Source organism: Doryrhamphus excisus, chromosome 5 (assembly GCF_030265055.1).
Source record: "Doryrhamphus excisus isolate RoL2022-K1 chromosome 5, RoL_Dexc_1.0, whole genome shotgun sequence".
Lineage (NCBI taxonomy): Eukaryota > Metazoa > Chordata > Actinopteri > Syngnathiformes > Syngnathidae > Doryrhamphus > Doryrhamphus excisus.
In genome coordinates, this window is record NC_080470.1 from 21,249,626 (window position 1) to 21,266,014 (window position 16,389).

The window sequence follows — 16,389 nt, forward strand, 5'->3', positions numbered from 1 at the left end:
ATCGTTCTAATACGTTCTCATACGTATACCAGGTATATGGGTTATCTAGATTGGGGTTTATATTGAGTGTCAGGTCAAACTTGAAGCCTTTCAAAGTCATGGAAGCCAAGCTATGGAAGAAGATAGATGGTATATGGATATTCATTTCCTATCTAGCTGCAGTAATAATCTAACATGTTTGTATTAGCTGGAGATAGTCCATGTGACGTTTGCATTGGAATACACTGCAGTGGGAGGCACGTACTCCATATGAAATATACTTCCTTCCTTGGACTGTGATCAAAAACATGGAAATGGCCACTCGACGTTATGATAAGATGTGTTATCTTTAGTGGTAGGGTTGTCTGTAGTTGGATGACAGTTTTGGTCTTGACTCAATGTGAAAGCGATGAGGAGCAAAAGGCACCATTGTCCCACACCCCATCTACTCTAACGTCTTTAATATTTGAAATTAGGGTTCAAGTCATGCTTTATGGGAATGATTGACATGTTGTAACAGACGCTTTATTGACGTGGCTACAGAGAGACTACGGAGGGTGCCACCCACGGTTATATTTGAAGATTAAAGTTAGATTTGGCTTTTATGTATTTTAAAGCAAGAAGGTACTATGTTATTGTTCTATAAGATGTGTTCCATTGTAATAAGACAGATTAGATGGAGATAAGATATGGTCCATGTGGCCCGGGCCTATGTCCTCCAGCAACAGGACACTTCTTAGTGTTTAGGGTATATTCAAGTTGAAATTCATAGCAAGGTTAATCATGTCATGAAACAATTCTAGGAAATGTTCACACGTTACATGAAAAACACTCTAGTTAGCACATTCATTTAAACCATGCTAACTTCCCAAGAGCATCGGAATGGAGAATCAGAGGCAGAACGGAAAGGAGGAATCGGAATGGCTCAAATTCAAACGATGCCCAACCCTGGTCCCGGTCTAGTCTAGACACAACTATCTACTCCAGGGGGTGATCCAGATAACTCGAATGGCTTGCACTGCCACTGCACGCGTGTGAAGGCATCTAAAGGAGAGTTCCTATTGGGGAGGGACAGCCATGGAGTCATGAGGTAAACTACGGTGCTGCTGTCTCAACCTCCATCTAACTAACCAAGATCTGATCAGCGATGGCATGCTGAGCCACATCCCCACAGACCTCCATTATTCTTCATGGAAAAAGAAGTTAAGAACTTTCTCCTAAAGTAACTGATGATCTGTCAATCCAGGAAAAAAGCCCATTCTAATGACTGAATGATGACTCAGGGGTGGAAGTGAAGTGAATTTCGAGTTATCCAGAGTGAGGGGTTCTGTGGGGTCCTAAAGGGGTGGACTGTGGTCCAGAGTGGGAAACACGCAGACAATGAGAAAAAGACACACTGCAGGCATTGACAGAGGGCTCACAGTTCTGGTCAGAGTCTTCGATCAGGATTCGTAGTTTCTGGACACAGAGCTGCAAGAGAGAGGAGGGGGGAGATGGGAGGACTCGTTAACGGGAGCACACGCCCTCACACTCCACTTACACACTTATGTACGCACACCTCCGAGGTAAACAATAATGTGACTGGAAGATAGAAGGAAAAGCGGTAAAGCATGCATTACAACTGGACTGTCAAGGAAAGGGAGGCTAACGGGCCTACCTGGATGCTAGCACTGTGGTTGGGCATCCCAGATGACAAGGAAATCAACACTGCAAAACAAAGCATACAAGCAATTCCATTAGCAGAGGTAGCATAGCAAATATTTCATTACTGCGCTGCCATGGCACAGTTCAAGTACATCATTATCACACTCAGTCAGTCAGCCCTCCTTTGTTGGTTCCACGTAAGTCCATTGCCACATTTTACTAAACCTGTTTAGGACTTTTCTAAATGCTATTTTTCATGTCTACAGAGCCCCGTAGACATGAAATAACAGCCCTATAGTCACCTTTACACTCCAATTATTCTTTGCTTACACCACATTGCTCAACTGCAGAGTGCAGGCTACGGGATTTAATGTACACTGATCCAAAAAATAAAGGGAACACTAAAGTAACATGAATGAAATATTTTGTTCTTTCCATAGTTGAATGTGCTGAAAACAAAATCACCTAAAAATGATCAATGAAAATCAAACGTATCAACCCAGGGAGGTCTGGATTTGGAGTTATAGTCCAAATGAAAGTGGACCTAAACTAAGGTATCCACCAACTCCTGCACAGTCTGTGGTGCAACCTGCCGTTGGTGGATGGAGCGAGACACGATGTCCTGGATGTGAAATGGAACTGCTGACTCACTCCAGCCACATGAGGTCTAGCATTGTCTGGCATTACGAGGAACCCAGGGCCAACCACACCAGCATATCGTCTCATGAGGGGTCTTAGGATCTCATCACCGTACCTAATGGCAGTGGCCAATTTGCCAATGTTGATGTTCTCTGGCAAATGCCAAACATCCTGCATGTTGTTGGGCTGTAAGCACAACCCCCACCTGTGGACGTGGGGCCCTCACACCACCCTCATGGAGTCTGTTTCTGACTGTTGGAGCAGACACATGCACATTTGTGGCCTGCTGGAGCTCAATTTGCAGGGCTCTGGTAGTGCTCCTCCTTGCACAAAGGAGGAGGTAGCGGTAATGCTGCTGGGTTGTTGTCCTCCCACGGCCTCCTCCATGTCTCCTGATGGACTGGCCTGTCTCCTGGTAGCGCCTCCATGCTCTGGACACTAAGCTGACAGACACAGCAAACCTTCTTGCCATCCAGGATGGCATGCCTGGATGGCACGTGGAGGCCACACCCACTACTGGGCCTCATTTTGACTTGTTTAAAGCATCAAAGTTGGATCAGCCTGTAGTGTTTTTCCACTTTCATTTGGACTATAACTCCAAATCCAGACCTCCATGGGTTGATGCGTTTGATTTTCATTGATCATTTTGGGTGATTTTGTTGGCAGCACATTCAGCTATGGAAAGAACAAAGTATTTCATTCATTCATATCTACAACGTGTTACTTTAGTATTCCCTTTATTTTTGGAGCAGTGTATTTACTGTATTGTCAACTTGAAGGGTTGAAGAAAGAGTGGAGAAGAGCCCTTCCACATGGAATGGGACAGGGGTGGGCAATTAATTTTTATCAGGGGCCGCATGAGAAGCCTGAATTGTGTCAGAGGGCCACCAACTTTCTTTCATTGTAAAATACTTAAAATATTTTGAATAGCTGGTACTGATAATCAGAAGAATAAAGCACTCTGTAAATATGTATATTAGGTTATGTGAAACTGTGGTCTATTGGTTAAATAAGAAAAACAATTATTGAACCAGTGCAATTTATTTTTTAACTTGTTAATCTCCACAAACAATAACTTGTAATGCTTTCCACCTCATGTTACCTCTTCAGTGAGAATAATCCAGTCTGTTCTGGGCTTGAACAAGGGCATTGAAATCTGGCGGAATGTCTGAAGTGGCTATGCGAAGGACAGCTGAGAGGTGGTCATCACCCGCGATGTCCTCAATCCGCCTCGTTACAGTGCGTCGGGAGAGTGAAACGTTCTCAAATGCGCCTTTTTTCTCTGGGCACATCAGCGCAGCAGAGTCCAATAAACACTCCTTAATAAACTCTCCGTCGGAAAACGCCTTACTTTTTCTGCCGATTTTGTGAGAAATGACATAACTTGTCCTGACGGCTGCATCTCTGGGAGTGTGAAGTTTAGTGAAAAATCCTTGTTGGGTTTGTAGTTTTGCAAGCAATGCATCAGACTCCCTTGCACGCTCTTCACCAGACAGATTTCTGTATTTATCTTCATGCTTGGTGGTGTAGTGGCGATTCAAATTATATTCTTTAAACACAGCAACCTGTGTACCACAGACTAAGCACACTGCTTTGCCTTTACTTTCTGTAAAGAAATATTTGGAAGTCCATGTTTTGTTGAAAATACGGCATTCGTTATCAACTTTTCTTTTCTTGGGGTGTGCCGACATCTTGGGGATAACCTCGCGAACAGCATCACCTTCACTCACACACGTGTATACGCGAGTGAAGGTGCTACGTCTACGACGTGCATACGTAGCGACGTAACGCTTTTCAAAATAAAATTTCAAAATAAAAGTTAAAAAAAAAGTTTAATTTATGGTGTTTATGATTGGCCTCACGCGGGCCGGACAGGGACGTACAAAGGGCCGGATGTGGCCCGCGGGCCTTAATTTGCCCAGGTCTGGAATGGGAGGACGGGGTGACCGTGCCAGGGCGGATCAAATCTCACGTCTATATAGTGGAACATTAGTGACACCTGGTGGCCACAACACTACGTACAGCTTGTATTTCAATCTTTTGGATGACCACAAAATATCATCTATTCATTCATTCTTGAAAACCTTGGGAAGGGAGCGATGACCGAGCTGTGATTGTACACTAAAAATATGACATATTACATAGATATAATACATAGATACTTTACAGTAACATAAAGTAAGATCTGTCATGGTCACATTTTTTTATAGGGCTGTGAAATGATTCTACATTTCCATCTGATCCATCACACATTACACATGAATAAATCATGATCCATCAGCATTAGGCCACTAATATGCCCATGTTTGCTGTAGTTTATGAAGACAACTGCTACAACGATGTATAGGTATATACAGTATATATGTATTTACAGTATATACTGTACATAGAGATGAAGTGCTCATAATGAACTCAAATCTTCATTCATTCATTCATTTTCTACCGCTTTTTTCCTCACGAGGGTCGCGGGGGGCGCTGGAGCCCATCCCAGCTGTCTTCGGGCGTAAAGCGGGGTACACCCTGGACTGGTCGCCAGCCAATCACAGGGCACATATAGACAAACAACCATTCACACTCACATTCATACCTATGGACAATTTGGAGTCACCAATTAACCTAGCATGTTTTTGGAATGTGGGAGGAAACCGGAGTACCCGGAGAAAACCCACGCATGCACGGGGAGAACATGCAAACTCCACACAGAGATGCCCGAGGGTGGAATTGAACCCTGGTCTCCTAGCTGTGAGGTCTGTGCGCTAACTCCTATACCACCGTGCGGCCCTCAAAGCTTCAATCAAGCTAAAAGATAGCACACATGGATTTGCCTAGCATTAGCCTCTTACCGCATTCAATACCAAAGACCATTTATGTAGGTTTTTCCAACCCAACGCCCCATCCCAAAACTGTTTTTGAGTGACAGGCAAAGAGGGGATGATGCAAACGCTCAATAGATGTTGGTGGCAGCAGTGCCTTTGGTAAGAGCTGGGCATGCATCTTCCCCATCTATTCCAGATGAAGATAAAGATGAATCAATTGAAGGGAAAATGTAACAATGCACACACACAGTTCAGTCCCAAATGTGAAACAATTAGTAAATAAATGGTTACTTTCAAGTTGTAGCATATTTGTTTAGATATTTGGGATATATATATATCTGGCTACATTTGTATCAAGGTGAAAGTTATGCTTGAAATGTAAAAAAGCTGCTTTTTAGTTGAGAACTAACCAAAACCTATAGGTAGGTCTGTGGTAGTGATTGAGTTAAAGAGCGCCAGACACAGTGTGACTCTGTGGGGAGGCTTTAGTGGCCGTCATCACAGAGACGGGTGGCCTGGCATGATGACGATGCTAACATGTTAACATCAAGAATGAAAGGGGGAGGGAAGACAATGGCAATAAAATACAGCTACTGACCTGCAATGACCGTGTTCACACACTCGTACAGCAACGACATGGCCGAGGTACTGTGGGGGGGGGGGGGGGGGGGGGGCTGGATTAGAATACTGGCATGTGTATTCATGTGGACTAGGCAATAGGAAGACCATTTCATCTCACCTGTGAATGAGGTTTGTAAGTGGCTCAATCAGCTTCTTCCCCAAACGTGGCTCCAATGGAGTCAGTGCACCAAACTGTTAAACAGAGTGGATCACCGTGAGGACGCCAAGGCACATTAAGATATGCTCCTATTCATATTCAACACTTCCTGCTCTCAATGCTGAGGGGCGCCCAGAATCTTGTGGTGGCACCATTGTTCTCATCGTCTTCTTCGGGTCAATGGACCAAGCAAGGCAAAAGGTTGCTAACTTCTAAGCTGTGCATCCAGCCACAGTAACTACCTGGAGGTAAAGGCTGCTCTCATATCCATTTTTCCGTGTCAAAGCCCAATATTTGCAGTCTCCATCCAAAATAAGAGCACTGGCTTCACCTTTCAGTACTTGGACTTGTAGTACACGGCAGGCCTGTTGCTGCGCTGCTAGCCCAGACTATCAAGGCAGTGGACTGTGTAGCATGTGTGCGTCCTGTAGACTCACCAGCTTGATGATCTTAATGAGAACCCAGTTGTTGGTAGAGGAGGTCATGAGCTTGAAGAAGAGCGGGGCCAGAGACAGGTAGTTCTTGGGATTCCTGCGGGCCAGCTCACAGATGACATTGACTGCAGCTGACTGTACGCCTGCGGGGACAAACACACACCTCATCAAAATGTTCAGACCTGCTGAACAATGTCAACGCCAACACTGTTGGAGCGTAAGGAGGTTTGAGCTATGCTCTTTGACTTTTCATCACCTGAACATCCTATTTCACTGCCTTTTCTTCTTTTGGCATTTTCAAGCTCCACTTAGACCTCCTTAACCCTTGAAGGTCCAAGCAGCATTGGTGAATATAACACGCCAATTCAGCAAATATTGAGCCAATAGGAGTTCATACTTGACACCGGGAGATGGTGGATGGAGATGTGTTACTCTCTTCTAGCCAACGTTTGGAGGCGTGGTTTGATGGCCAATGTAAGAGTTTATAGGATTTCAACGACCACATCACAGTCCACAAGCAGCATATACTTTGGCTGATGCTTTGCTTCAACGTGTTTGGGGTGCCAGGAGGTCTGAGGGGGATAGCGGGAATATCAATGGAGCCGGTCGTATGCATGGGATTGTCCTGGACACATGGTGCACTGCTAATAGGTAAGATGAGAGCTGCATGGTTGGTCACATATATGACAGCCATGATATACAGTATCATAGTACTTACTATGGGTCTGTGTAGTCCTAGCAGTAAATATTAGCACTTAAGGCAGCAGTGGTGTGGAAGATACCGCTGGAAGTGCTGATGACGATGGCTGGGTGTGCCCCAGGGATGAGGAAGAGTATCACAAGTGGATCGGACATTTTGATAAGATGGTGCCCATTAGATGAGTAAACCATAACCTTTGGGTCATATTGATGATATTTCTTATGTACAGTATGCTTTTATCTTCAACCATTTCAAGCTAAAACCTTTTGACATATAACCTCAAAATTTAAAAAAAAACTATGGTGCCTACAGCGTTCGGATCCAACAATTCAGAATGTACTTTCTGCATCAGCATGGAGCTTCTGTTACCTGGATCTGGGTCCTCCAGTTTCTCCTTTAGCCTAGGGAAAGCCGGGCGGAGGGACTCGGGGTACTTGAGAAAGACCTTGTACATGATGAGCACCGCTTTCTTTCGGATGTAGGGTTTAGTGTGAGACATCTGTCCAAAAGGAAGGACAACAAAGACTTAAACATCAGCCACACTTTCCACCCCTCTGCATGTTGGCTAACCAGCGTCATGATGTCATTGGCCAGGTCCCGAGCCAGGTCGGGGGTGACGAAGCAAGAGAGGCCAGTGAGGGCAACACCGGTGTCATACTGGTTGGGACTGCTGAGATCCTGCATGCATCATACACACACAACATGAGAAGAAGAGAAGGAAGGGCATGTGAAAAACAGTGGGGTACTAACCTTTCGGATTTGATTAGTTGTCAGCATGATGACATCAGTGCTCTCGTGGAAGCATTGCGAGGCTGCCAAGTAGCCGATCCTCTGTGAACATAGCAGCACTTAGTTTTCAGGGCAGCACAACGGGAGGAGAATGACTTGAAGCAGCTTTACCTTGTAGGTGAACTTGGAGGAGCTCATGACCTCAACAATGTTGAACGCCGCCCAGCTGACATCGTAGCCTAGCATCTGCAGCTGTGTTGCAGAAAAGGAAGAACGCACACGAGAATGTCAGCCTGTACTGTACATGTATTCGTGTCCACGTGCTGCTAGACCGCATGAAGACATCTTACGTAGGTCAGCTTGCACACTGCATTGGCTTTGACCGCGATGTTGTCCTGCTTCAGCTCCTGCTTGATCTCATCGATGCAGGTGGAGATGTACTTGGCCTGAGGGCAGACAACAGACCCGGATCAGATGAGGTGGAATTATATTCCTTGATCTTATCAATGTATGTCCAGTCCCCAGACATCCGTACATCCACTTTCTGCCCCACTTGTCGTCGCGAGGGGTGCAGCTATGCTGGAGCCTATCCCAGCTGTCTTGGGATGAGAGGCGGGGTACACCGTGGGCTGATGGCCAGCCAGTCACAGGGCACATATAGACAAACAAGCATTAGTTCGCAGACAAGTCATCAAAATGCAAAGAAACTTCCTCATAAGGTCCACATAGGCCATTTATTTACTCCATTGTAAAGAATAACAAGGAACCTGAAGCCATAGCAAACAGCTGGCTTGACAACACTGCAAGCAGACTGTCATGTCATCACCAGATGTTCCTAATGTAGCTGAAAAGCAATGACACAACAGCAATGAACTGGAATTCTACACAAGTGCCCACAAGGCATGCTGGGTACTCCAGCATGAACTGGACTAGGATATATTTCTGTACCAACGTGATACAAACAATCCTCCATCATTGATATCATCGGCAGCATTATTGAGACCATTCTTTTCATGACTTGTCACAAGAACTGTCTTTTACACCGACACAGAAGTCACCTGTAAGCATGTTTTGGCAATGTAGCCAGCGACACCGTCTCTGAGCACGCACCATATTGCTCTGTTTTGTTTAGGATTGCCGACCAAACGTCTCAGTGATGTCGTAATGAAGGCTGCGCTGTGCTACGCCAAATTAAACCTACCCCAGTCATTAAGTTCACGACAATTGGACGCTGGTTCTGCTGTTGCCGTGTTCAATACGCTTTCTCATGTACTCCAAATCATTGGAAATAACTCAAATAAATGGTGATACACTACACACTGCATAATGGGTTGTCAAAGTAGGGGAAATATCAGCCCTGATCCAACCAGCACCTGATTCCAAATAACGCCACATTCTATCGGCTTCAGATAACAACCTTGGCTAAATGACAGCATTACCACTGGTCATTTTTCAAACCTCTTGTAAGCAAACAACCAAATTCAGTGGTGCCTTGGGTAACATCGGTCATTACTTCCAGAAGGCCCCACTCAAACCAGAACGGACTCTAACCAAAGCATTTTTTTCCTAAATTTAACCAACCATCTCTGATCCAAGCACTCTACCAGCTGTGCTATACAACTGTTACTACTTAGCCCCAATTTGGGTAGCAGTAGGGTATGCCAGATAGGTCTAGCACAGGGGTGGGCAAACTATGGCCCGGGGGCCACATCCGGCCCGCCAAGTGATTGAATATGGCCCGCCTGTTCTTTTTAAAGTATTTCATTTAAATTTACCGTACAACTTGGCATCATGGCTTGAGCCAACCTTTTGATGGTTGAAGTAGCTGTTTTATCAATATTGTTATTTGATGTGGTCTGTTGTTTACAAAGTGCTCCTGAAAAAAGGGACACAAGCACAATAAAAAAATAAAAAATTAATAAAACAATTTGAAAAATAAAAAAAAATATTAATTCATTCATTCGCCGGGGTTGCTGGAGCCTATCCCAGCTGTGCTCGGGCGAGACGCGGGGTACACCCTGGACTGGTCGCCAGCCAATCACAGGGCACATATAGACAAACAACCATTCACACTCACATAAAATAAACATATTTAAATAATAATAATAATAAATTTAATTTATAACGCACTTTACGTCAAATGAATGACCTCAAAGTGCACATATAGCAGATTGCATGACACTTTTACAGATACAATAATTCCAGGTGGACAGTTACGTGTAAAAAACATAATAGTCTGGCCCCTCGTCAATTTTGTTAAACCAATGCGGCCCGCGAGTCAAAAAGTTTGCCCACCCCTGGTCTAGCACAATCTCCCATCATGCTTTGTGGCACTTTGTGGCACACACAGTTGTTAATATTAGGTGTTTGATGTTGTGTATTAGGTACATAAGTAAATACACAGTGTGTATGTACGTATTTGTTATGTATATACAATATGTATTTGTTCTCTTCTATTTACCTGACACCATGACTATAGTTTATGTTCTGTGCAGTTGCCCCGCCCCTTCCCCCCTTCTGCTTGACGTGTGATTAGCATACACTTTGTGTACTGTCTGTACGAATGGTATGGTATGGTATGAAAGCGTTTGGGCACCCCTGGTAATGTTCCCTTCTAAATGACTGGTTGTTGGGATCAGCCATTCCAGGTAAATATATCATATAGCAGACCAACACAGGGATAGATGAACTTTATAGGATTTACAGAAAGTCTGCAATCATTGTGTCAACTAAAGTAGGCCGGTGCATACATTTGGGCACCCTTGTTGTTGTATTGATTTGAATACCTTTAGCACTAATTATTGGAACACAACATTTGTTGGGTAAGCTCATGGGCCCCCGACCCACAAGTGAAGTCAATCATGAGAACTTTGGATGTTAACTGAAAAACATGCTAACCGGGGCAGACATTAACCGAGGCACCCCTGCACATGATGTCCTTGGCCGTTTAGGACACTACAATGTTCCCCGGCGCGTGACCATGGAAAGTAGAAGCGATGTCCAACACTCCACATTCCATCCACTATTGCACAGGAAGAAGGCTGAGGAGCAACCACAACAAACACTTCAAGCTGCATAGACGGTGCTGGTCATGTGTGTGCAGTCATGAGACACTTCAGTGACATGGTGTGTGTGTGTGTGTGTGTAGCTCAGAGACTGGGTGACACAAGCAGAGGAATTCAAGACATTATCAGCAGATTTCCACATCACATTCTGCAACTAGAATGGACAATAGTCCAAGCAAAGATGGCTTGCTTGACAGCAAGGAGGTATAATGGACCAACAGTCTTGATATTACAGTCCAACTTGTAGCATTCAGGCAGCAAATCTCTCATAGAACTTTTTCTTTGGCTTTTCTGCCATGTTCCTCAAAAAACAGCAAGATGAGACATAAAGGTGCAACACTTCCCGATTATAATTCCGGTACCTCAATGACCAAAAAGTTATCTAGGAAACGCTGACGTCACCCAGGCAGAGGACGGAAAAGGACGTGGATGGCGCCAGAAGATTGAAGAGGCAAGAGAAAGCGACGAAAGAGCAGAAAAGGAAAAGCAAGGCAAACATGGGGACATGTATGCTTTGTAACTTACATACATCACCACCACATCTTATATACTTAGTAACTTATATACACAACATCGCCACATCTTATATCCTTTGTAACTTGCATACATCATCACATCTTATATCCTTTCTAACTTACATACATCACCACATCTTATATCCTTTCTAACTTACATACAACATCACCACGTCTTTTATCCTTTGTGAATTACATACAACATCATCACGTCTTATATCCTTTGTGAATTACATACATCATCATCACGTCTTATATCCTTTGTGAATTACATACATCATCATCACGTCTTATATCCTTTGTAACTTACATACAACATCATCACGTCTTATATCCTTTGTAACTTACATACAACATCATCACGTCTTATATCCTTTGTAACTTACATACATCATCACATCTCATATCCTTTGTAACTTACATACATCATCACATCTTATATCCTTTGTAACTTACATACCACATCACCACATCTTATATCATTTGTAACTTACATACCACATCTTATATCCTTTGGAACTTACATACCACATCATCACATCTTATAGCCTTTGTAACTTACATACCACATCCTATATCCTTTGTAACTTACATACCACATCTTATATCCTTTGTAACTTACATACATCACCACATCTTATATCCTTTGTAACTTACATACAACATCACCACATCTTATATCCTTTCTAACTTACAACATAATTTCATTTTATATCCTTTGTAATTTACGTACCACATAATCTCATCTTATATCTTTTGTAACTTATATACAACATCACATCTTATATCCTTTGTAACTTTCATACCACACCACATGTTATATCCTTTGTAACTTACATACCACATCACCACATCTTATATCCTTTGTAGCTTACAACATCATTACATCTTACAGCCTTTCTAACTTACATACCACATCTTATATCCTTTGTAACTTACATACATCACCACCACATCTTATATCCTTTCTAAACTTACATACCACATCATCACATTTTATATCCTTTGTGACTTACATACCACATCATATCTTATATCCTTTGTGACTTACATACCATATCACAGCTTATATCCTTTGTAACTTACGTACCACATAATCTCATTTTATACCCTTTGTAACTTGTGTACCACATGATCTCATTTTATATCTTTTGTAACTTATATACAACATCACACCTTATATACTTTGTAACTTACATACCACACCACATCTTATATCCTTAGTAACTTGCATACCACATCACATCTTATATCCTTTGTAACTTCCATAACACATCACCACATCTTGTATGCTTTGTAACACATTGTTCAAATGACATAAAATAAATTCTTATGTCTTACTAACACCCTGGCATTAGTGACATGTACTTGAAGGAAAAGTATGTGACGGCAACATGGCTGCATATTAATATTTCAGCAAAGTCTTCCCTGTTGGCAGGGCGACCATCACCTTATCTGGCCACACACAGGTTGGGTTACCTCACTCACAATAACCTCCAGTGATCCACTCATCCTTCCCAACAATGCAACCCCTCCCTGGAAATACCAGCACGCGTCAGGAGTTACTAGTGACATACGCGTCAGGAGTTACTAGTGACATACGAGTCAGGAGTTACTAGCGACACACGCGTCAGGAGTTACTAGCGACACACGCGTCAGGAGTTTGGAGTATGGAGTCCACCGTACAGCTCATCCTATGATTAAATAGGTTTTATCGCATATGAACAGCTCATCCTACGATTAAATATGTCATATCGCATATGAACAGCTCATTCTACGATTTAGAAGTTTTACCGCATATGAACAGCTCATCCTACGATTAAATGTTATATCACATATGAACAGCTCATTCTACGATTAAATAGGTTTTATTGCATATGAACAGCTCATGCTACGATTAAATAGGTTTTATTGCATATGAACAGCTCATTCTACGATTAAATATGTCGTATCGCATATGAACAGCTCATTCTACGATTAAATAAGTTTTATCGCATATGAACAGCTCATTCTACGATTAAATGAGTTTTATCGCATATGAACAGCTCATCCTACGATTAAATGTTATATCACATATGAACAGCTCATTCTACAATTAAATAGGTTTTATCACATATGAACTGCTCATGCTACGATTAAATAGCTTTTATCGCATATAAACAGCTCATGCTACAATTAAATAGGTTTTTATGTCATATGAACAGCTCATCATACTATTAAATGTTATATTGCATGTGAACAGCTCAGCTTACGATGAAATGGGTTTTATTGCATATGTACAGTTCATCTTACAATTAAATGTGATTTATTGCATGTGAAAAGCACATCCTACGATTAAATATGTTTTATTGCATGTGAAGAGCTCATCCTACGATTAAATTGGTTTTATTGCATGTGAACAGCTCATCCCACGATTAAATTGGTTTTATTGCATGTGAACAGCTCATCCTACGATGAAATGCGTTTTATTGCATGTTATTGACAGTGACGGCTTTTGATGACGTCACGACTGCGCTGCTGTGAGAATGTAGGCGAGAGCAAAAAGTCCAAGCTGGACAGCAAGACTGAAGTATTAAGATGAATTATACAAGTAGCTAAGGATGTCCTGTGTGCATAAAAGGAGTATTTGGAATCAACACCGTAGATAAACTAAGCATGAAGCACACCATGAAGTAGGTTCATGCCCATAATGAAAGATGCTGAATGATGGCTTTCTGCTGGAAGACTAATGTGTCATCATCTGATGCACGGCTTCCTCTTGCTAGCTGCTAACTTTATAGCAACACGACAGCTAAAGTTCGCTTCCATTTCCAGCAGGAATAATAACGGTATCGTGTGTTACTGTAGATGACTTTGTACAAGTTGCAATTAAACGCCGCGAGCTAAAGTGTAATATGCTAATGCTTAGCTAGCGGGTGCTCCAGCTAGCATTAGCCTGTCATACAATCAATTCACCTCCGAGTCCCACAGAGATATATTACGGTCATTTTGCTTGGCTTCAAACTACACGCTGGGGTGGACTTGACAATCTAACATCGCTACAGAGTGCTGGCTGCTCGTTTACCTCATCTTCCTTGTGGTTCCTGATGCCACGTACTAAATCCTGAAGGTTTTTATCGAACATCCGATCGATGCTCCCTTTGACAATCTTCAATGCCATGGCTGCTCCTCTCCCGTTGGCGGCCAAAAGCGCCTCTCGGAGGCTCCTAGTTGGGACGTCGACCGACCCGCGAGACTGTCTCTCATGTACCCCGGAGCCGCAGCTTGTCGAGGGAGCCGGGGCTGCTGAAGCTGAGGCCGCAGACGGAGCGTCCTGTGCTGCGTGCGGGGGTAGCTGGCAGACGCTCAATGGAGGAAAAGGCTGACAAAATGGCGTCCCGAGTCAGCTGACTGGGGTATTAGCACACATCATGTGGGAATTAAAGGTCTACACACACCATTTACACGTTTACACCTGGCATCCTCACTCGCCCACATTTCCACTCTAAATGCAAAATATACTTGGAATGTCATAAGCAGCAAAACAATATTGCTGTAATAAACCTTTACAGTTACAGTTTGCCCTAGTCAGAGATCCTCTATACAACCGAGCAGCTTGCTTTTTTTAAAGACTCTACTGCAGGGGGAATCAGAAGTCAAAGATCCTCAACATGACAGGAGCTTCATCTTTGCTGCTATTCAGGTTGCACAAGAAAAAAAAATGCCAGTCAAAGATCCTCCATACAACACGAGCACTGTTTTCAAGGACTGACTGCAAAAACGCTTTTCAGAGATCCTCTCTAAGACAGGAAGTGCTTTACTGTTTTTCAGGATGCACAGAAAACACAAATCCACGTCAAAGATCCTCTACACAACAGGAGCACTGTGCTGATTTTAAGAAGCTACTGCAAAGGCAAACAAATGGTAGTCAAAGATCCTCTATGTGACAAGAGCACTTTGTTGGTTTTATGGATCTACAGCAAAAACTGCAGCTCTCCAGCACTTCCAGTAGTCGTCTGGCCTGGTCTGTGGCATGCTTGATGCTCCACTCCCACCTCCTCCAGTTTATGAGATAACTTGAAAGCGCTGGAGAAGTGGAAGAACATGACTTGGGGTAGTCTCCAGGTGGGACAGGGGGCTATGTATGAGCTTGATGATGGGATCATCCAGCTGAAAACGATCCTCTCCATGGTCTTCTCCAGGTGCCGGGTCAAAGCAGAAGGTCTGGAGTGCTGCTCTCCTGCTGCAGCCTCATCAGCTCTTCCATCTTGTTGGGAGAACGAGCCCACATTCGTACACTATGCAGCCTCACCTTCTCCTCCGTATCCCCCTGGAAGCAGATTCCACAAAAACCTGCTGACCCCCACCTTATGTAAACCATGCAGCCATGCATCCAGGGGTCCCTCGGGCACAGTCCTAAAGTCCACACAAGAGTGTTAGAAGTTGCACCAAAGTCACAAAAATCCCACCCATTGCTGAGAGAAGAGATCCTCTATATGACGGGAGTGCACTGCTGCTTTTAAAAACCTGCTGCAAAAATGCTAGTCGAAGATCCTCTATATGACGGGCGTGCACTCCTGTGCATTGCTTTCAGCATCTTGGCACGCTTGTTCCATAGAACAACAGCATGAATGGAGTGAGTCATTTTGATATCTTCCCTGTGACGCACGATATCATTGGTCAGGATAACCTTCCAAGAGAGGTTTTCCAGGAGGTGTTTGAAAATTCCATTTTAGTCTGCAGGATGCATCACTGTGTTTGGACGGTTCGTCACGCCATGAGCGGCACGATGACACAACGACAGGCCCATCTTCATCGGCACATCCTTCTTCTGTTGACTTTAGCATGGAAAGCATAGCGGGTAACGGGGCTTGCAGGGCTGCTGTGGCACGCTTGAGTCGCCAAAATGGCCATCCAAACAACACAACATCGCGCAAAGTAACCTACCTGCTGCACCAACAAATATCCACACATAATACCCATGCCAAAAAACACCCATATAGTCTCATTGCAAGGCATGCTGGGTAGCTCATGGTGCTCTTTCTCCAACATTTTGCCGTGTTTGTGGCATTTTTGCTGGACGGCAAATATGTGGAGGAGATGGTCAGAGA

At 43.6% G+C, this 16,389-nt stretch overlaps 1 protein-coding gene across 3 annotated transcripts in view; it reads right to left on the reverse strand.

The window, feature by feature from the left end:
• Nucleotides 1–14,856, reverse strand: part of ap3d1 (adaptor related protein complex 3 subunit delta 1) — a 39,051-nt gene extending 24,195 nt beyond the window's left edge. The window contains exons 1-11 of one of the 3 annotated variants that reach the window (XM_058074329.1): nt 14,364–14,856; nt 8,070–8,165; nt 7,891–7,971; nt 7,741–7,821; nt 7,561–7,668; nt 7,360–7,489; nt 6,294–6,433; nt 5,818–5,891; nt 5,677–5,726; nt 1,637–1,686; nt 1,401–1,449 (exon numbers count right to left, since the gene is read on the reverse strand). In XM_058074329.1, the coding sequence (XP_057930312.1) occupies nt 1,401–1,449; nt 1,637–1,686; nt 5,677–5,726; nt 5,818–5,891; nt 6,294–6,433; nt 7,360–7,489; nt 7,561–7,668; nt 7,741–7,821; nt 7,891–7,971; nt 8,070–8,165; nt 14,364–14,459 (955 nt within the window). In that variant the 5' untranslated portion in view covers nt 14,460–14,856. The remainder of the gene's footprint in view (nt 1–1,400; nt 1,450–1,636; nt 1,687–5,676; nt 5,727–5,817; nt 5,892–6,293; nt 6,434–7,359; nt 7,490–7,560; nt 7,669–7,740; nt 7,822–7,890; nt 7,972–8,069; nt 8,166–14,363) is intronic. The other 2 variants (XM_058074331.1, XM_058074330.1) reach the window with 2 other exon arrangements.
• Nucleotides 14,857–16,389: the final 1,533 nt, after the last annotated feature.